The sequence below is a fragment of the Eleutherodactylus coqui genome, chromosome 12 (genome assembly GCF_035609145.1).
Source record: "Eleutherodactylus coqui strain aEleCoq1 chromosome 12, aEleCoq1.hap1, whole genome shotgun sequence".
Lineage (NCBI taxonomy): Eukaryota > Metazoa > Chordata > Amphibia > Anura > Eleutherodactylidae > Eleutherodactylus > Eleutherodactylus coqui.
The window spans coordinates 98361921-98385196 of record NC_089848.1 but is presented as its reverse complement, the minus strand read 5'-3'; the positions used below and the strand labels follow the sequence as shown (position 1 = coordinate 98385196).

The following is a 23276-nucleotide window of genomic DNA, read 5'->3' as shown; positions in this document are numbered from 1 at the left end:
TAGAAACAAGACGCAACAAAAGATGGCGGAATTTCGTTTTTTTTTTTCATATTACTCAGCTGAAAACTTTTTAAAAGTTTTTCAGTACATTATATGGTACATTAAGTAGCACCATTGAAAAATACAACTCATCCTGCAAAAAACAACAAGCCCTCATACAGCGACATCAATGGATAAATAAAGGAGCTCTGATATTTTTAAAACTTAAAAAATGCTTGGTCACTAAGGGGTTAAATAACTTTACAATTAGACGTCCTGCTATTATTCAGTTTTACCAGTGGAATCAAGAGGTTTTAATTTTACAGAAACATCAATTACTTTCTGTTACGGGAATTTTTTACAAATTCGTTGCACAGTATAATCGTTCAGTGCAAATGCTGCCAGTAACTGAGCAGCAAACAAAAATTGTCCGCTTATCGTTCGCCGTTCAATTTAGGAAGTGTGGGGATTCATTGATGAAGGGCTGAGCGTTGCCTGTGATTGGTCACAGTGCTCAGTCAATCAGAGGCAGCACTTTCCGGATAGGGGGAATATTCAATCCCTGGCTTCCAGAAAACAACTGCCGGGGACGGAGAGAAGAGCTGGAGAGCTTGTCTAGGCGAGTTATTTATTTTTTTTACAGCTAGAGATGATTTTTTAGGGAAGGGCTTATATTTCAAGCCCTTCCCCGAAAATCATTGCTACAGAGGTTGCCTGCAACCCACTGCTTTCAATGGGGCGGCAGCAGCGTCGGCCCCATTGAAAGCAATGGGATAGCATTGCAGACCTCTGCCATAGCTGTAACAGCTGTGGCAGGGGATCCCTTCATTCCCTGGTCCCCGCGGGGATGAAGGAATCCCCTGCTATAGCTGTCACAGCTGTGTCAAGGGAGCGTGATGTACTCCCTATGTTTTCAATGGGGCTGGAGCTGTCCCCCCATTGAAAACAATGGGCGATCGCAAGAAAGCCTATGGCCAGTGTGAAGCCGGCCTGAGTGTTCGATCTTTATAATCAGCAGAAAGTTTTGTCAACTAAGTTTGGTTCGCTTCTGTCTTCCATAGAGTTTAACATTTTCCAGACATCTTTGAGGCTGGTGGCCTCCACGTCTATAAATTCATGCAAATATATAATGAAACAACTTCGACTAAAGTACATAGAGAGTAAAATAAATGCCCCCTACACGGCGATGCTGCATTTTGATGAGAACAGTCTGACTTTTTTTACCAGTACAAAATAAAGTCTAAGCTTCTCTCCTTAACTTGTGGGGAGAATTCAGCTGTCAGACTTTCTGCCCTCTGAAGATTTCAGTCAGAATTGATTAATTTCACTTTTTCCATTTAAAGGAAGAAGAAGAAAGATGGAGAAGCCTTAATGAATATATGCACATTTCAATCGAAGGAGACCGCCGCTGACCCGCATTTTACTGTAATGACTGTGAATAGAAGGAATTAAGTGGACCCGAAGATCTGATTCAGTAATTGAAATGCGCTGCTTATCATAAATTAGAATTTTTTTTTTTCGCAGGGTAGAAAAACATTCCCCAGAAGCCGAAGAAATACATAAAGTAGACTAAATAAATCACCTATTAAACAGCTCTGGTACATGGTAATATAGGTCACAAGTTCGCAGTGTAATCTCACAGATGTATCGTCTAATTTACGGTTGCTCTCGGCATGGAAAAACAACATTCTCCCTATTGGAAGTAATCAGAATAAACAAAAATGAAATGGCGCAAAATGAAATAAATATACGATATGACTTCATGTTATAGAGCCGACGCTCCGGATATCTGCAGTAATGAGTCTTGTCATGCAGAGACTTAACAAATAATGTGACATGTTTCCGTATATAGAAAGTGTGAAAATACTGTGTGGCTGATTATATGCAGAGAGAAAGAACCGCGCTGCATCAGGAAATGTGCTAATCTTTAACGCTGCCTCCAAAATAAAGAATTATTTAACAGGGTTGTACAGCTTTAAAATACGGATGCCTATCCTCAGGATAGGGCATCAATAGTAGATCAGCAGGAATTCGCCTGCTGGGCTGGTTCAGTCAATGGATGTATGCAGGCAGCTCCATTCCTACTGTAGTCACCCAGCTTGCAAAACTTCCATTCATTTCAATGTAGTACCAAGCAGGGCCACTGCAGTACCAACGGCGCTGTTTACTTCCTGCACACATCAGTTCCTTGCACAAGTGCACCAGCCCAACAAAAAGCTAATCATGGGAGTTCTGCAGTTGTGCTTTATATTAACTGAAATTAAATAAGACTCATTAGTCCTAATAATGTTGTTAAGAAGTCAGTTTTTCAGTATTGATACCCACTAAAATATATTTAAGAACACATGATAGGATCCTTTATTAAATGGGTTTTCCAGAACTTAAAAAAAAATCTAATGGGTGGAGACTGGTAGAGAATAAAATAATAAGCAGTACTCATCTCTTCAAAAGGACCTGTCATGTCCGCTGATCTGTGAGACCAGCTGCATGGTTTTGCAACCATGACTCTATTGACTCTACTGACACCCTTATTTTCATTTTACATGAGCTCCATTAATTTTCGGCTCGTGGTGCTTTGAATCTGTCAAGTAGGTGGTCTCCACCGCTCACTGTCACTGGCCAGATTAGCTCTTCGCCCTGACATCACGCGTTGACAGTGAGTGGAGGAGATCACCCGCTTGACAGATTCAAAGCCCCGGGAGCCAATGAAGGTTGTTGCAGGAGAATGAAAGGGAGGTGGGAAATACAAAGAAAGGAAAGGTGGCAAAGCTATGTAGCCAGCCCCACTGGTCAGAGGACATGACAGGCCCTCTTTAAAGGGCATTCTATCATCATAATTTCTTAACCTGCCACAAAAAAGTTTTAGGGCCCATTCTAGACATAACTTATGTGTGTAAAAACCAGTAGAATGTGCGCTAACACTAAACTTTTATATTTTTATTTCATAGCACTCTGCATGGAAATTGACCTACTTTGAGTCACGGAGACAGACTGCTGGAGCCCTGAGTCACACTGTCCTCTAATGATGCACACCCGCTCCACGGATGGGCCACTTCCCCTTGTCACAGCCCTTAGCGCTAGCAGCTGTGAAATCCTGCTCTTGTGCTGTGCGCCCCTCTGTCCCAGCTGGAACAGACATGCGCACTGAAGTTGAGGTGTATCCTCAACTTCCCATTGTCTTCAGTGCACATGTCCATCCGTACTGGGTCAGGGGGCCACATAGTAAAAGCACGGGATTTCATCATGGCTTGCGCTGACGTTGACGGCAAGGGGAGTCGACAGAGCAGTGGAAGGGGTGTGCATAAATAGAGGATGGTGTGACTTGGGACTCCAACGGCACACCTCCATGACTCAAGGCGGTCAATTTGCATACAGGAAGTCATGAAATAAAATTAAGTTTTTGCGTTAACGCACGTCCTACTTTTTTTGCATACACATGTTTAGAGTGTGTTAAATGTGATCAAAACTGTTGCCCCCTGCCGCTCCAATCCCTGAAGAAGTTGAGATGGTCACATGCCATTGATTTTGCACGCGATCACTCAGCCAATCACAGGCTTCAGCAGTCACGTGTCTTTCAAGGCATTATCATTGTTGAAGCTTGTGATTGCTCACATGTACAATGATTAGCATGTGACTGCTGCAGCCTGTCTGGGATTGGAGCGTTCAGGACCTGGGCTGAGCGGTGAGGGCCATTGAAAAGGTGATTATGCCTTATTTTTTAATTTACTACCGTTTCCTGTTCAGAAAAACCCTTTAACTTCTTTGAGTTTTAATTATAGAAGCTAGCGCCCTAGTAATTTTGTGTGTGACCAATGTGCTCTTTATGCATATATGACCACTGAGGACAGCGATTGGCTGCAGCAGTCATGTAAGTGATGAACGTGACCTCATCGCTTCTTGTTTCGGTGATCAGTAGAGGTCATCGGCAGTGGACCAGAGGCACAGTGGAAGGCTGAGTAATGAGTATTTCATTTTTTTATACCATTTCTTACCCTGGGGCAATCTTTTTATAAAAGGGGTTATACCACAATAGCAAGTTATTCCCTATCCTCAGGGGGATCCCGTGTCTCCCATCCTCTTCACTGTACCGCCACAGTGAGAAGGAGACTGAATGACGTGCTGGTCTCACCTTTTACTTACAATGACACTGTGGAGATACCAAAGTGGGTGTAGCTCATCAGTTCCATTAAAATGAATGATGTACTGACCACGAATGCTAAACTAGTGCTGCATTCACAGTGTTGTCACTGCAAGTGGAGAAGTTACTTCTTCCCCTAAGTGATAGGAGAGCGTAACACAGTCTGGAGATTGATAGGTGTTACGTGTGCTGCTGGGATCTGTAGTTCTAGGCTTCCTAGAAGCACAGCTACAGGTGGTTGAGGGTTAATTGAGTTGTCTGGGTGTGGTAATCCCCAGCAGCCAATTCCCCTTAGCCTTCAGCCCATATAAACCCAGCTCTTGGTCAGTGTGTGTCTAGAGTTCAGGGTAAGCAGTCATGAATCCTTTCCTATTGCAAGCTTGCTGTGTGACCTGCTATCTGTGTTCTGTTGCAGCTTGCTGTGTGATCTGTGTCTTGCTGGTTCATGTCTGTTTGTACGTTTAAATTCTGTCAGTTTTGTGTTAGCTTGCCATATGACCTGCTATCTGTGTTCTCTCCAGTTGCAGCGTGCGTTGTGAACGGTGTCCGGTTCTGCTGGACTCCTGGTTAGTGTAGGGACTAGCAGTATAACCAGGAGCCGTGAAGTGGCCTGCTAGCTTTCACATCTTGCACAAAATGTCAACTAATACCTGGTATTTATATTCAGCGTATCATCTGTTATTAGTGGTTGCATTTTGTATGCTGTGTGTCCTGTTGTACAGTCCCTGTCATGTGGCATGTGTATGTATCCTGTATGGTGCATGGATCCTAGGATCAGCTAGGGCCGAGATCCGAAGACCGCTGGGCTGCCCTTATTGGGGCAATGTCCCCGCTTAGGTAGGGCCACTGTCAACCTCCCGGTAGCACAGGGTCAGTGTGTGCGTACCCTGTCCTCCCTTTGGTCACGATCGTGTGGGCCCCGTGGTTAGTTGCCCACACGATCGTAACAATAGGGCTCTCAGTTGGGAGGCCCCAACCGATTAGTGAGACATCCCCTCTCCTGTGCAATTTTGGTACAACCCCTTTAATGGTTGGAAATCCTCTTCAATCTACAATGTGCATAAAGCATAAAACAAATAGAAATACACACAGTATGTAAATACAGACTCTTCTTGCTCTAGCAGAACAATACATTTAGTTCCGTCGTTAGCATCTACGAGGTTCAAGTTCCACAATGCTATTGATCTGATTGATTAAGAAGTTCTACTCTCTCCAGTACTTTGATGTAAGTCAGAATATGAATGAAAAGAAGCCATATTCTCTATGAAGTGCGCAGTTGTCCGATGTACTGTACCTCATTCTTTGATCATCGGGGGGTGTCATTTCCACGTGGTGAAGAGGTCCATTCAAATTAACAACATGTAAGGTGACAACTGGATTCTCAAAGCCGGCCTAGAACATGAAAAACCGAACAACCATAAACTTCATGCTTTTATCATTGCAAATGCATCAAATCTGAGTGCACAGAGTTTACAGCTTCTATCGGAGAACCAGATGTAATATAGAGGCGTCAAATGAATACAAACATCGCTTTATTAGGTATGAAAGGAGTATAGGGATGACGTACCTGCCTTGGGCTTTCAGACCATTAGTTGTTATAAAACATAGTGTTCGCACTGATACGCTGCATACAAATTACCGCCGCCGCTTGCCTATGTGCATCTCATCATCAAAGTACTCCATGTGTATAGGTGAGATGTAAGAGTGCAATCTGCACCCAAGCCCTATTCCCTCTGCGGCAGTCATCTCAGGTAAATCATAAAACCATATCATAGAGTATAGCAGCAATGTAAAAGAGTTTGTGATTAGCTATTTAACCCTTTAATTCTTTCAAGACCAGATTTTTTTTTTTTTTATTTTTGTTTTTTTCAGAAATTAAAAAAAAAAAATCGAAAAGGGTGGTTTTTGAAACTTCATGTTTTTTTATTTTTACTTTGCAAAATTTTATTAAATCTTTTTTTTTTTTTAGTCCCACTAGGGGACTTGAACTTACAATCACTTGATTGCTTGTACGATATATACTGCACGTTGTATCGTACTTTTTTTTTTTATAGTTGCCTATTAAAGGGAATGTCCCACTCAAAATAGCTCATCAATAGCAGATTGGAATGGAACCGCTGCTTGGGGTAGCCACTGATCAGCTAATCCCTGGGGCTGGTCATTGCCAGCATGGAGCTGTCTTTGTGCAGGAAGCAGACAACTCCATACATAGCATACTGGCCCCAGCTGGTTTTACACGCTGTGTCCTCATCAATTCAATGGGGCTCAGTGTGTAAAGCAGCCGGGGCCACTACACTATGAACAGAGCTGTCTGCTTCCGACACAAAGAGAGCTCTATACTGATAGTGACTGACCCCAGCAATCAGCTGATCAGTGGAAATCCCAATCTATTGGTGTCCTCTCCTGAGGATTAAAGTGGCACAACCCTTTCAAGGTAAAGTAGGGCTTAATAGGCATCCATGAATGGCAGCCCTAGGAACCTTTGCCAGGTCCTAGACTGCTATGCCAACCTATCAACACAGTACTATCACATCGCGGGAAGGCTGATGGGGCAACTGAGAAAGGCCACTGCTCCTACTTTTAGATACCACAGTCAGCATTGACCACAGCATCTAAGTAGTTGATCAGAGCTAACTCCTACCATGGCTGTTGCCAGTGGCTGTCAGTTGTTGAAGACAGCTGACACCTATGGGGTATGGAGGGGTCTTTGCTTCTGTGGATGCTCCATATACCCTTTGTGGCTACATGACAATGCAAAGGGTGAAATCCATAGCAAAATCAGGTGACGTTGTGGAGCTGACTCAAGGGACATAGAAATGGGGATGAAGGGAAACAAGAACTAGGTCATTTGGTTCTGGAAACCACTATTGGGAGCTTGATTTTTCCTCTAGGGTCCTAGGCACACTAGGCTGTACATTTATGGCCTCCTCCTAAATATTTGAGCCTCGCGACGTGCAGAGTGTTAGGGCAGCAGAAATGCAGTCCTAAGCACTCACTCACGAACTAAAGGGTGCGAGTTCAATCCCCGCGTGGTTCAGGTAGCCAGCTCAAGGTTGACTCAGCCTTCCATCCTTCTGAGGTCAGTAAAATGAGTACCCAGCTTGCTGGGGGGTAAAGATGACTGGGGAATGCAATGGCAAACCACCCCGCAAAAATAGTGATGTCACCCTAGGAGTTGGTCACGACTCAGTGCTTGCACTAGGGGACTTTACCTTTACCTTACCTAAATATTTATATATTTACACCTAAACAAGGACGGGGATGCATAACTTTTCAGCCTGCTGACTTCCATGATATCTTTCTTTTGTTTATATGTTAAGGGACCACAGGCTAACTCTTCAGTACTTTCCCAGTCAGTGCCGTCCCAGGTGGTATTCAGTTGTCCAGAATGGGGAATGTGAAGAGCTGGGCCGACCTCAGTCAAGTAGGTTAAAGTCCATTTATCCTCATATTTTGCCAGCTGCATCACTAAAGACTCATGTGCAGGTTCTGGAGAGAGCCGAGCTTTAAAGTAGGCTCAGCTACTCAGTGAATATTAAAGGGACCATGGAGATAAAGTAAACCCAGGTGGGACTGCCTCTTGTTGGAACACGGAAACTGTTTTATTTGCAAAAACAGAACAACTAAAAAGTTTTTGCGCCCATTAACCTCTTCCTATCGGTTAGGGTTAAACACAGTCTCTGAGCCAGTTGAACAGATTCATTTGGAAAGTAAGCGGTAATGAAGGAGCTAGTGTAACCGTCTCGTGTGACCACTTAGCGGTTCGATACACGGTGCAAACGATTCTGACTCGTTGTTCCGTCCCATGTGGGTCCTCACCTGAAAGACTCAGGCTGTCTCACTTACAGTATCTATTAAGAGAAACTGATCTCTCATTCTCTAACTTCTGGCTCACTTTCCGGCTTCTCTCAGTTCCTACGTTCCTGCCTCCTCCTAAAGACACAGTTTCAAACAAAACTTAAGAACACTTACCATATTACAAACTTCACCCTGATCATACCTACTCCCCCCCTGTACCCCCATACAGGCTCTTTTCAGCTTAGGCTCCAGATGCTATGGATGTGTCAAGTGGGTGGTCCCCAACCCTTACTGCCAATCAGATTTGATATCACCCTGGGACAGTGAGTAGTGGGGACCACCCACTTGACACATTAACAGTGCAGAGAGCCGAATTTAAGAAGAATCTGTACGTGGAACGGGGGTGAGTATAAACATAATGTCTATGCAACTGATTACGTACTGCCTTATACAAAAACACTTATTGCAAACTTTTAACTTTCCCCACGTAACACCGTTTGTGATGAAGGAGAAATGGAGACGATGATTGTAAAATCCCGGTGATGATCCATCTTTCTGTACTGAGTCTATATGACACTAAACCTCCCATCTCTTCACACCGCTACACATAACTGCGGCTCAGATCTCTCGCTGACAGATGTGTGTGATGCACAAGCGCTCGGGGACTTATGTTCCTCGCATCAATCTAAGGTATGAATGTTCTGTAAGCATAATCCAACCTGGATGTGAGTGACTGTGTCAATAAGTGCGGCGCCGGGAAGATCAGGCTTTGTTATGTGCTTTAGTTGCCGGAAGACATTTGGATCTAGACTCTCTTATACGTTTTGACTTATTTCCGGGCGGTAATGCAGCGGTGACAACCGGATAATATATTCTGTAATTATACTCTGCTCAACCAGTAATTCCGTTATATAATCGCTTTATGTTTGAAGCGGGCATTTCTGTTCTGCACAATATTTTACTATAAAACTTTTTTACTGTTGTCAAATATTTGATGCAAAGCTCTTGAAAATAGCATAGAACGTCAGGGGTCCGTGCATTTGGTAGTCACCTTTAACTGGCCCAAAACTGGAAGAAACTTTCCAACTTTCTACTATTTACAGCACTCTGCTATGGTCACTGCAACTTGCCAGGGTGGGAGCGGTCTACCTGAGGGTCCTCCGATGGGCCCAGGTCTTTATACAGTTATGGGCCTCAGTAGAAGACAGTTGAAGTTGATTTGCAGCCAATCACTTGACGATTGGGACAGTTCTTATGGGATTGATTTACAAAAACTGCAGAAAATAGCAATCAACTTGCCACCAAAAGATCCCCGTGACACTGCTCGGTAAGGCCGCTCACAGACACAACACTTTTTATAGCGTTTACCGCGGTTATTCAAATGCCGCGGTAAAACGCCTCCACTGATTTCAATGAGGCTTCTCAGACTAGCGTTCAAATGTGGCATTCTTAATGCCATCATTTTTGAGCGCCGTCTGTTCTATTTTCGGAGTTTAAGCGTTTTTAAACGGGATGCGTCCCCATTGAAGCCAAGGGGGAATGTTTTCAACGCTGTCAAAAATGTGGTAGAACGCCGTGTACAGCAATGTACCGAATTGGAACACAGCGTTCTATGTATATTATGAATTGTCTCCTCAGTGTTTTCTCTTTATTGCCTTAACAGATGTAATGTCATGTGATGATGATGACGGCATGTAAATTGGCGGTGGGCACGCTGCATGCATGCCTGAGGAAAGGGGTGTGGGCTCTGAAGCGTCGCTGTGGCTGACCAGTGATTACGCCATCTCTCCTGCCTGCCATACCTCGGACTGGGCTTTACACAAGTTATGGACTTTGCTCACACTGAGTGATGATAGATAGATAGATAGATAGATAGATAGATAGATAGATAGATAGATAGATAGATAGATAGATAGATAGATAGATAGATAGATAGATATGAGATAGATAGATAGATAGATAGATAGATAGATAGATAGATAGATAGATAGATAGATAGATAGATATGAGATAGATAGATAGATAGATAGATAGATAGATAGATAGATAGATAGATAGATAGATGATAAATAGATAGGAGATAGATAGATAGATAGATAGATAGATAGATAGATAGATATGAGATAGATAGATAGATAGATAGATAGATAGATAGAAGATAGATAGATATGAGATAGATAGATAGATAGATATGAGATAGATAGATGGATAGATATGAGATAGATAGATAGATAGATAGATAGATAGATAGATAGATAGATAGATAGATAGATATGAGATAGATAGATAGATAGATAGATATGAGATAGATAGATAGATATGAGATAGATAGATAGATAGATAGATAGATATGAGATAGATAGATAGATAGATATGAGATAGATAGATAGATAGATAGATAGATAGATAGATAGATAGATAGATAGATAGATAGATAGATAGATGATAGATAGGTAGATAGATAGATAGATAGATGATAGATAGATAGATAGATAGATAGATATGAGATAGATAGATAGATAGATATGAGATAGATAGGAGATAGATAGATATGAGATAGATAGATAGATAGATATGAGATAGATAGATAGATGGATAGATATGAGATAGATAGATAGATAGATAGATAGATAGATAGATAGATAGATATGAGATAGATAGATAGATAGATAGATAGATAGATAGATAGATGTGCCAAGATGATAGGAGTTGTAGTGGATGGGAGGTATATTTCTCCCCAACTCCTATCATTCTGTGAAGCAGAGGGAAATAATCTCACCTGAAAATTATTTAATTGGTAACTGCTACATTGTGTCAAAATCTGTGTGAATACAGGACTTCTATCTGGGCTTGTTTTGCTTGTATTGTTAGGCTGGGAAGGTTAGCCCACCAGTCGGTAGTGAGGGCCATCTTTATGTAAAGTTAGAGCCAAACTAGCTTGCATAGATACACCCCAAGTTAAAAAATAAACATCATTTTGAGTTTGGTGGATCCTTGTCCCTTGTACCTGTGGTATGCATTCCGGGCGGTCCCAAGCTAATTTCCCACAATAGATAGATGGACGGATGGATACATAGATATGGATGTTTTTAGGATACATTGCAGACATTCACAGTTGGCATGTGTCTTACCTTCGGGTAATGATAGTTCTTCACTGTTGGGTATATTGATCCGGTGTATACAGGGATCTCCATAGTGGGGACTTTGGTATCGTTGATTGTTGTATATGCCAGTCTGGCGCCATCTGGAGCCCACCAGTGGGCAATGTGTGTTTTAAATATTTCCTCTGCAAAGAAACAGTAGAAACAAAAAAATTATATGAAATATATTAAAAAGTAATTTGATGAAACCAACCAAAGAAAATAATTGCATGAGCATTATCCACTCAAGAGATATTGTATAATTCTATTGTATAATATTTTCAGCACAGAAAAGACAGGGTTAAAGGGATTGTCTCGCGCCAAAACGTTTTTTTTTTTTTTTCCATAGGCCCCCCGTTCGGCGCAGGACAACCCCAATGGATGTGTTAAAAAAAAAAAGAAACATATTACTTACCCGAATCCCCGCTCTGCGACGTCTTCCTTCTTCCTACTTCTTCCTTCACCAAGATGGTCGCCGGGATCTTCACCCACGATGCACCGCGGGTCCTTTCCCATGGTGCACTGTGGGCTCTGTGCGGTCCATTGCCGATTCCAGCCTCCTGATTGGCTGGAATCGGCACACGTGACGGGGCGGAGCTACGATGACCAGCTCTCCGACACGAGCGGCCCCATTCACCAGGAAGAAGACCGCACAGCGCAAGCGCGTCTAAAAATGCCAGAAGAAAGCGAAATTAGACGAATCCATGGCGACGAGGACGCCAGCAACGGAGCAGGTAAGTGAATAACTTCTGTATGGCTCATATTTAATGCACGATGTATATTACAAAGTGCATTAATATGGCCATACAGAAGTGTATACCCCCACTTGCTTTCGTGAGACAACCCCTTTAAATTAAAATAGTTGTCTCACTAACTTGTTGAAGATAGCCATGTGACCAATTGGTTGTTGTCGGTATAGTATAAAAAAAAATCCTAAAATCCTGCAGTTCTCACACTGACCACTAGGCCTAACAATAGTCTAACACAGGGGTGGGCAATTAATTTTCCCATGGGGCCACATGAGAAATTGGAATGGTTTTAGAGGGCCAGACCAACATACGAAGGCTCCATGCACATTGCCTTAATGGGGCCGTATTCCAGCTGCCCGATTTGCGGCCAGAATACGGCCGCCATTGAAAATGAATGGCGCTGTAATACGGCGCGGTGAACACCCGGTGTTTCACCCCGTTTTACGGCGCGGCCCCCGTGTCTGCCAATGGAGAGGGGAGCGGTAAGGAGCACTCCCATCTCCACTCAGAAGTTACAGTGGCATCACTTAGGGCTCATGTCCACGGGCAAAATGAGATTTAAAATCCGCAGCGGATCTCCCGCGCGCGGATCCGCACCCCATAGGGATGCATTGACCACCCGCGGGTAGATAAATACCCGCGGATCATCAATAAAAGGGATTTAAAAAAAAATGGAGCATGAAAAAATCTGGACCATGCTCCATTTTCGTGCGGGTCTCCCGCGGGGTCGGCTCCCGCGGGCTTCTATTGAAGCCTATGGAAGCCGTCCGGATCCGCGGGAGACCTAAAATAGGAATTTCAAGGATTTACTCACCCGCAGCGGGCCGCGAAGCTCTTCTCTTCCTCACGGCCGCATCTCCCTTGCTTCAGCTCGGCGGATGTGCCCGGCGCATGCGCGCGGCACGTCGACGACGTGCTGGCGACGTGCCGCCGGCGTAAGGAATTCATCCGCCGGCCGAAAAAGAAGATCCGGCCGTGAGGAAGAGGAGAGCTTCGCCGCCCGCTACGGATAGGTAAATTCCTTTTTATTGTTATTTTCAGCGCTCACGTCCGCGGGGCAGGAGGGACCCGCTGCAGATTCTACATGTAGGGCCCGATTTTCCCCGTGGACATGAGCCCTTAGTTTCGCTGCTTCCCGTTGCTGACACCGGACTCATTGGTGAGTCACCAGGACACTCTTTGCGGGCCGGTCCGAGCTATTCAGCGGGCCGGATGTGGTCCGCGGGCCGTGCATTGCCCAGGTCTGGTCTAACACTTCCTGTTCTGTAGAGAAATCTTCTCAGCCATCATCTAATTATCATCACAGGCAGGATTAAGGCCCATTTACATGTTAAGATAATTTTCAAACAATTAAAAGTTTTAGCGATATTTTTGCATAAAGTGCTAATGGACACTAATGTCCGTTAACACTTTATCATCTTCATTTGCATGTAAATGAACATTCAGGAACTGTTTGTAGAGCACATGGTATGACTGAACACACACCCTGCTGTGCACACAGCTGCATTGTTCTCTTCATGGCTGCCTGCAGAATACAATGCAATCTCCTGACTACCGTTGAGAACACAGCATGTGGTCTGTTGAGAGATATTTTATCTCTCTGTGGCTGAACAATGGAGTCCACCCTAAAATCATTGTTTAGACAAAAGGGCATGATGGTAACGTTTACATAGAACGACTATCGCTCATTTTCGGTTGTTTGAACGAATGTGGAGCGATAATCGTTATGTGTAAATGGGCTTTTACATTGAGAACTGACACGTATATAGAGATAACGGAGGATCCACCAATCACAATAGGTGATGGTCACAGATAACCTCCTCTTTCTCTCTGCATAGAACATGCTCACAACACTCTCCCATAGAAGTCTATAGATGATACCCATGTATCTGCCTCTGTACTGGCTAGCCAGTTGCAGAGGAACCCGTGAAAGCACCAAAAGCAGTGCAAGCATAGTAAGCCATGTGCTAACAGCGCAGGGCCAGTGGGAAGGGGCATTTATTCCTATATATGTGACATTTTGCAATGCCTAAATAAAGCAGTGGGAAGCATGCCATAGTAGCGCACACATGGGAAGGACTTGTAGTGGTGTGCCCGCTCTTTCCCGCTGGGCCCAAGCTGTTATTGTCTAGCTTACTATTTTTTCACTGCTTTTGCTGCTCCTGCAGCTTTCAAAGGATCCTCGGCAAACAGCGGGAAAGACTTGGAAGCAGAAGGTGCAGAGCTGCTACCAGGCATCGTGAGAGTGAAGGGGTCAATGCAATAAAAAAAAAAGAGGTAAAACACCCACCTTCCAGGTTGTGATATTTTTCTACTGATGGCCCATCCTTAGGATATGTCATCAACAGATGATTAGCACTGCCTGGCAGTACAGACAGCAGAAGAAGCTGATAGCGCTGTCCATACTGCAGGCGCTCGAGGTTGGTAGCAGTTCCTATTGATTCCAGCAGGAGCTGCGGACTGCTGCTGTAAAGCAGTGGTGGAAATCATCTGAATGGCAGAGAGCCCAAGTGGTAAACCCATGCTGATTATCTGATGGTTATCTTAGGATGTGATATGCACTGAACTTAGTTCCCATGTCATATGTGTTATGTCCCATTTATGTTATGAACTCAGTTTTGGCATTGTATTTATAATATGGGGTTGGTTCTGGTGCTGTATTTATGATATGAGGTTGGTTCTGGTGCTGTATTTATGATATGAGGTTGGTTCTGGCACTGTATTTATGATATGATGTTGGTTCTGACACTGTATTTATAATATTAGCTTGGTTCTGGTGCTGTATGTATGATATGAGATCGGTTCTGACACTGTATTTATATTAGTTTGGTTCTGGTGCTGTATTTATGATATGAGATTGGTTCTAACGTTGTATTTATGATATCAGGTTGGTCCGGACGCTGTATTTGATATTATGTTAGTTCTGGCACTGTATTTATGATATTAGGTTGGTTCTGACGTTGTATTTATGATATCAGGTTAGTTCTGAATTTAGGATATCAGGTTGGTTCTGGTGCTGTATTTATAATATCAGGTTGGTTCTGACGCTGTATTTATGATATCAGGTTGGTTCTGTATTTATGATATAAGGTTGGTTCTGGTGCTGTATTTATAATATCAGGTTGGTTCTAACACTGTATTTATGATATCAGGTTGGTTCAGACGCTGTATTTATGATATTATGTTGGCTCTGGAACTGTGTTTATGATATGAGGTTGGTTCTGGCACTGTATTTATGATATAAGGTTCGTTCTGACACTGTATTTATGATATGAGGTTGATTCTGGTGCTGTATTTATATCAGGTTGGTTCTGGTGCTGTATTTATAATATGAGGTTGGTTCTGGTGCTGTATTTATGATATAAGGTTGGTTCTGACGCTGTATTTATGATATCAGGTTGGTTCTGGCGCTGTATTTATGATATGAGGTTGGTTCTGGTGCTGTATTTATGATAGGAGGCTGGTTCTGATGTTGTATTTATGATATTAGGTTGGTTCTGACGCTGTATTTATGATATGAGGTTGGTTCTGGCGCTGTATTTATGATATGATGTTGGTTCTGGCACTGTATTTATGATATTATGTTGGTTCTGGCGCTGTATTTACGATATGATGTTGGTTCTGGCACTGTATTTATGATATAAGGTTGGTTCTGATGCTGCATTTATGATATAAGGTTCTGACGCTGTTTGTATGATGTCAGGTTGGTTCTGGTACTGTATTTTGATATCAGGTTGGTTCTGACTGTATTTACGATATCAAGTTGGTTCTGGTACTGTATTCATGTTAAATAGATTAACAGGTTAAGGGTGACTACCCACTAGTGTTTTTTTTTACTGCGAAATTCGCAGCGCTTTTTTTTTTCTGCAAGGGTCTTTGGGTTATGGGACATGTAAAGCTAAAATCGCAATCGCGCAAAATCGCGATATCGCAGTAAATCGCAATTTTGCACGATCGCGATTTTAACATTACAAGTCCCATAGACCCCTGCAGAAAAAAAAAACCCTGCGAATTTCGCAGTGAAAAAAACCCGCTAGTGGGTAGTCACCCTAAGGAAAAACATGATGTTGGTGGCAAAACAAGACCAAACCATGTCCACATGCTGCAGCCAGTTGTCGCACAATTTTGCCAATAATTTGTGTAGTCATTGGCCACTATCTGAGGGCATGGTTTAGCTGGATGTGGTCAGCCACATCATGTCTTTTCACCCTTGGGGCCCTTTTACATGGACCTATAGTCATCCAGATTCTCGCTGGATGGCGAGAATCCGAACAATTACTGTTTAGTATAAATGCTTGCACCGACTCAACGGTGAACGATATATGTTGGCTTATAACTCGCCATTCAGTTTCTACACGTATACGGTCAATCTGTGAATGACTGCCTAGTTTATTGTGAATGGAGGTGGGCGGGCCAGAATGATCTCTGTCCCGCTTTGCCTTCATTCACTGAGTGATCATCACTTAGGGTGGGCCACTACTCATGCGCCAGTGCTCTGTGATTGCCCCCCCGAAAAAAAATTGCCAGCCAGCCCCCTGGATAAGCACAATTTCTACCCACGGATCACACTCCCAACCCAGAGGAAGCGTTTGCTTTGCTCCATAGTCTTCATTTTACTTATATTTTGGGGTAAAGACAAACGGATGATTGAAGCCTTTTGTCCTTGTTGGAGCTGAGAGTGATGCATACAGATCAGAGCTTTGTGAACAATACGATAACAAGTACGGGAAGCTGTCCGGAATAGTTATGGTGGGAGAAGAACGGATCTGCTATTTTAGATCTGAAATGTAATACAAAGAATATTTTAACAGACTCAGGAAATACAAGAAAGACGAAGACGACAAAGAGAATGATTAAGTCTATAAAACCAGATGAGGCCTCGGGTAATGATGGAGCGTCTATGTAATCTCTATGATTATTAAGATATACGGAGGTATAGGGCAATCTCTTAAAGGGAACGTGTCGGCAGAAATATATAAATCAAGTTTTTAGGTTAAATATATTTTTTACCAATCTTTGATTTTGTTTTTTAAATTTTCGATGTCATGGTCTATATTTAAAAAAAAAACAAAAACTAACATCCTGCAGTTCTCACACTGACCACCAGGCCTATTAATAGTCTGACCCTTCCTGTTCTGTTGAAAATGTTTCAGCAGATATCTTATCATCACAGGCAGGAGAGAGGGGATACAAGGGGGTACCCAGAAGAACCAGAGATCATCTTCCGGTGGGCGGGGTGTTACTAGTACCCGCTTCTGTTACTCGGTGAATGTCTGCGGAGACGGTACGCCAGCTGACGTTGTTGGGGAAGGTTGCGTTCAGATCCAGTGATTTTTTTGTTCCCCAACAAATAGTTCTGCTTTTTGCATATTTTGTGATGACCGATTCATATGAACAACGTGCAGCTAGGAACTTTTGTTTCCTTTTCCCCTGCTTAAAGGTGACTACCCACTATTCGCAGCGGGGTTTTTTTCTGCAGGGGTCTATGGGACTTGTAATGTTAAAATCGCGATCGCGCAAAATCGCGATTTTGGACAGTTCCTCTGAGGTTATGTCCTTGGACATAACCTCCTGCACTGTAGTCAGCAACGCTCTCCACTGGGCCATCCAGGACTTGGACAGTTCCGCTGCTGAAATCTAGCCTTGTTCTATATTCCTGCAAGTCTAGTTCTTGCCTCCCTGTCCTGGCCCCACCCTGCCGCTAATTGGCACTTCCTATAAAAGCCTGGCCCTGACACTCCTTCCCTGCATGATTATTGTGCTCTACTAGCCCTTGATCAAGCCCCACTTCTGCCTCTGCTATTTAACCTTCTGATACCGACTCCAGGCTTCCCTTCTGACAATGCTACCAGCATCTGTACCGAACATCATAGCAATATTTTATCCCAGGGGCGTCTTGTCTGGGTTTGCAAATTGTGCGAACAAGGTGGAAAAAATGGTGAGGATGTTGCTCGCTGATAATTTCCTTACGGAGATACAAGAGCTATAGCCGTGCTCACTGCCACATCTCCGAAGTTACAAAAGGCAGACAGTGGGGTCAGAAAACCCTATTCGAGTGTGAGAGCAAGTCTTGTGAATTCTAATTGAGCTTTGCTTGTGACAGGATGTATACATAATAACACCCGAGAGTGTCTATGTGTCCAACAGTCAGAAGCAAACTGATTGATACCAGAGAGCAGTAGTTTACACACAGAGACGAGTGCATCTCCCGGTATCCTTTTTCATAACTGGGGGAGTTTGTTCAAAATTTACTAAGAGCTTTGAGTGCAAGTTCTTTTCAGATTTGTTTGCAAACCCAATAGCGGCGGTGATAAGTAGCGCTCAGGTATCCTCTGCGTATTATTGTGTTTTGCTTTTTCTCGGCTGGTGTCTCTGATAATAGCATACCATCAAAGGGAGCCGGAGTATACAGCAACTTAGAACGCCAAGCCCCGGCACATCAACAATATCCACATACTATACAACGGGTTACCTTTAAAGCGGCAGGCCCTGTAATAACAGAGCGAGGGCTTTATGTTGTGGTTGTAATCAGCGATCAATCCATACAAAAGCCGCAATGGAACATACAGCGTATTGATTACTACTGCACTCGAAGAGCCAACTTTGTCAATCACAACACCCACTATAAGTCCTACTCTTTGCAAAATGGGATCGCTAAATTACAGTTATTTCCATCACTCAGGCCGAACCTGGAATTATTTTTGCAGCTTTTGTGCTATTCAAGAATTCTAAAGCGCAGGTCTATTCATTGCTTAATGCAGTGGTATGAATGCCCCATGGGTGCGACTACCTACATAACAACCCGCATCCTGTGTCCACGCTCAGCAAAGAGCCATTATCCAAAGTCAGGGGCATTGATCAGAATCTCTTGCCCACCTTAAGCTGCTTCTTTTATATTATAACCATGAGTTATAATATGTTATATTATAGCATAGAGTTCATGCTAAGTACTTTTAGTGCTATTGGCGAGTCTGGTTAAAGCTGCTGCCCATACACTTCAGATAATTGTCAGCTAAATGCTCATCAAGCCGACAACTATCCCTCTTGACCACTATGATGACGGGCTGTAAGATGTGCCAAAATTAGCACATACAACAAAATTAGCACCAAATCACAATAGAACTGAGCATGCTCAAGGAACACTTGTGGATTGTATGAGGCTCTACCAGGTAATTGTTTTCTGCCCCACAGAGAGAGCTCAAGGGAACAAAGAGAAGCTGCTCCCTGTATGGATAAGGGGCAACAGAACGGCAGATGAGAAGGATCTGAGCCAGAGAGAGTGGAGCCACAGCTGAACGGGAGCAGACCTGTGAAGTCCGGAAATTATACTAAGTCGTAGAGGAGAACAACGTGGTGAAGTTGCATTCTTGGCCTTGGACAAGCCTAGGTCAATAGGAGCAGCAACTTCCACACAAAGGAACTGTAAGTGAGACTGGCCTCGATCCAAAAACTAAGTGTGAATTTTATGATATATGACCCTAGGGATAGCCAAGGCAGCAAACCAAACTTATTTTATTTTGGCGTCAGGGGTACTAGTTGTGCACACCGATAGAGATGCAAATACTATTCAACAGGCTTGTTACAGAATACATGGATGGATGGTGCGGAGGATAATGTACTGCTTGACCAAGGGCTGTGGCTTGTTCGTCGGCTTCAGGACTGACGTACTATTACAGAGGGCGGTGTGCAAGTCGTCCCAAAATAGAGACATTCTGAGTGGGATCTGGATGCTCTGTTTCCGGGAGACCATATTAGTCATAGTGAATTGTTAACCCAAGGAGGGGAATGGTGTGCCACATCTCAGGCTCTGTAATTTTTGTGAGACGGGACAGAACGTTCGCAGGGCATTATTGGTATCGTTCATGCTACATTGCTCTTATTTTGAATTGTGCACCAAGCAATGTCATTCCCAGGATGCAGTTCACTGGCGTCAAGTTCTTTGAAGGTAAAAGTTTAATTGCTTGTTTGTCATTACCCCATTGTTCATTTTCATTCCTTCATTCTTAAATAAATATTAAGTACTTTTGCTACTCATTCCGCTGCAGGACATGCTGAATCTGCATCACAATATCACCGCTCACCACACTGGAGCGCCTTTGGACTTGACAGGTGAGTAATGGCTGCTTTATTATTTTATACCATTTCCTGCAGATACTGACAGACCATCCATTACTCACCTGTCATGGCCGACTGCGCTGCAGCAACGATGCCCCGATAGTACTTGCCAGTCTGGGTTTACTTGTTCTACGTCACTCATGCCAACAATCACTAGCCTTAGCAGTCATGTGCCGTCCATGCAGGCATTACCATTGGATGTGGCAGTCACATGGATGTACGTGGATCACCGCAGCAGGACAAGTTAACAGAGACCGGCGAGGCCCAACAGAGAATAAGTCCTGGATTTGATGTATGAGTTATTTTATACCATTTCCAGGGGCGTAACTATAGGGGATGCAGGGGATGCGGTTGCACCCGGGCCCTGGAGCCTTAGGGGGCCCATAAGGCCTCTCTTCTCCATATAGGGAGCCCAGTACTATGAGTAAAGCATTATAGTTGCGGGCCCTGTTACAGGTTTTGTATTGGGGCCCAGAAGCTTTAAGTTACGCCCCTGACCATTTCCTATTATATTCTCAAACATCCCCTTTAAACTCTTAGTGGCGAGCCCATTTTTTGTCCTAAAGAGATTTTGTCACCTACTTTTAGCTCTATATACTAAGCTTGTGGGCTGAAAGTAGCTGACCCACTGAGTCAGAGGATGCAAGTTTTATACGTACCTCCCCCGATGTTCCCTCTGGTGTCAGCACTGGAAGCCACCACTGAATGTGTTGAGCGCCACTGCCAAGTAGTCCATCAGTGCTATGTAATGGGCGGACTACTTAGTGCATTCAGTGGCGGCTTTCAGCACTGACACCGGGAAAGTAACTAGGGAGGTAAGCATAACACGTCCCCGGACAGCACTGGCCACCTACTTTCAGCCCATGGGCGTAGCTTACAAGGCTAAAAGTAGGTGACAGATTCCCTTTAAGAAACAAGCAATTTTCATTGTGACATTACATGAGCCATGACTCGCTGACATGGCCATATAGGGGCTTGTTTTTTCTGTGGGACAAGCTGTATTTTTTTAATGGCACCACTCTGGGGTACACCTCATTTATTGGAGAACTTTTATAAAACCTCAGCCCCCCCCCCCCCCCCCCACACACACACACTCCCTTCCCCCCTCCCTGCTCCAGAGATTCTGACATTATTTTGGGGTTTTCATTTTATGGTGTTCATCACCTAGTAACAACAACATGATACCTTTCTTATCTGGAGCAGCACGATGACTGCGATACCGAGTTTATATAGATTTAAAAAACGTTGTTTTTACTACTTTTGCACAATACAAACACATTTTTAAAGAAAACCAGTTTCATCCGCATCACCGCATTCCAAGACCTAAAGCATTTTGATTTTTCCGGCACCAGAGCTCTGTGAGAGCTTGCATTTTGCTGGGATGGTTGCGGTTTTTATTGGTACCATTTTGCTTTGTTATTGTGTTTTTGAAAGGTGAGCAAAAGAATAATAGGAGTTCTGGCGTTACACTTTACCATTAAATTACCATGAGGGATAAGTAGCAAAATGTTTCCATTGTCTGTGTTGTTACAAACATGGTAATATGTATTGTGTGTTGCTTTAAGAAAAAAAATGGGTATTTTATACATTTATAGAGGGTTACTGTGTATTTTTTAAGCTAGACTTTTTTTCTTTAAAGTAAACTTTCTTCATTGAACTTTTTATAAGGCTGTTTTTTAAGCTCTCAAGGGAACTTAAAGATGCGATTGCCTGATAGTACACTGCATTACTTATGTAGTGCATTCTACTAAGTTTCTGACAGCAGCCTATTAGACTGTTCCGGAGTAAGGGTCTAATAGACTGAGTTACATGGCAGAAATAGAGGCCTTTGTTAGGCTTCCACCTGCCGTGGGAACACATTGGTACATTGCAATTGCACTGCAGGGTGCCAATTGGTGACAAAAGAAACCCACTTCCCTTGTCAGCTTATGTATTTGCTATTGATGGAAGGGGTTAAACTGGCAGGATCTGAGGTTTTCCTGGCGGTTAGAGCAGGAGCCTGGCTCTCAGTAGTCAGCCAAGCCATCACCTTAAAACAATGTATGTGCAGGTTTAACCCTTTGCAATCCAATTTTGGATTCAGGGTTTCCTAGGGGGCTTTCTCTTTCTGCTATTATACAATGGTACCATCTGCTGGCTAGAGCCAGTACTGCGGTATGGGACATGCTGAAGAGGCCCCTGACAACAGAATGGCCAGTAATCTACAGTAAGAATACCCTGCCGGACGTCTTCCACCATCGGAGCTGTACAGCCTTCAATCAGAATGTCTTCAGATGTCAGACAGTGGATTGGAAAGGGTTAAAGTGAGGTCAGTAAAAAGGCGTATTGACTGTCACTATGGGGTTAAGGGATTTGTTTCACGCTGCTGATACTTTACCATTTCACAATTTCTGCAGTTTTGTTCTAAACTGGAGTTTCCTTAAATCCTTCCAGCGTACGTCTTACACCTTGAAAGAAATTGCAAGACGTTCCCCTAAGATTCTGCGCTCTTATCATCTACTCGGTATTCAGCATGGTTCAGTCTAATATTGGCTTCTGACCATGACATGAAACTAATCTACTTTCTTGGTATAATTTAAATGAAAATGATGACATTATTATTCAGCTGTGGCTTCAATCTCCATCTTGATGAGTCCTATAATCACACTGATGATGCACGGACACATTTCCTGCCGGTTTTCGCTCCAGATATTTGGGTACACCTTTACGTTAGACACTTGTCACCTCTCTGGTTAATGACACCGTACCCTGTAAGATGTCACAGCACAATCCGCAGCGACCATCACTCATCTCTGCCGGCAGAACGAAAGCGCGACAAACTGTTCTGAAGACATTTGTGTCGAATACTACATGAGCCATGCTGATGCGACTCACTCAGACTGCAGATCGTACCTTATTGATCACTTTCTTAGAGACCCCAATTCAGCAGCACAATGCAACTCCTATGGCCTTCACTGCGTCCATCCATAGGTATCCCAGAAAACCTTCCCCACACCATGACTCCACCATCCTGGCACGAAGGGGTCATCGATTCATGCTGCTTGGGCCAAATTCATCCAATTTTTGGATTGGAGTCTCAGCTCTCTGCTTCTTCTAGACGCACTGGCACCGGAGCTGGTCGTCTGCTGTTATAGCCTACCTGTGCTAAGGAGTGATGAGTTGTGGAGTCACACATATTAGTTGGAGCACCAGCGTTGCATTCAGCAGTAATTTCCTTGACTGTGCAGCGCCTGTTGGGCAGAACAATTCCTGACATCCTCCTCTGACCCCTTTTGATAATAAGTTGTTTTTGTAAATAGGATCTGATTTTGCTGGATGCTCTTCCTCAATCTCTGTATACTCTCCACACAGTTACAG

The 23276-nt window shown here is 43.5% G+C and overlaps 1 protein-coding gene across 1 annotated transcript in view; it reads right to left on the bottom strand.

Moving 5' to 3' along the window:
• DPP6 (dipeptidyl peptidase like 6) overlaps nucleotides 1-23276 on the bottom strand; it is a 676815-nt gene that overhangs the window by 130437 nt on the left and 523102 nt on the right. Inside the window, exons 9-10 of the mRNA XM_066584876.1 lie at nucleotides 11047-11201; nucleotides 5412-5509 (exon numbers count right to left, since the gene is read on the bottom strand). Coding sequence (XP_066440973.1) covers nucleotides 5412-5509; nucleotides 11047-11201 — 253 coding nt within the window. The remainder of the gene's footprint in view (nucleotides 1-5411; nucleotides 5510-11046; nucleotides 11202-23276) is intronic.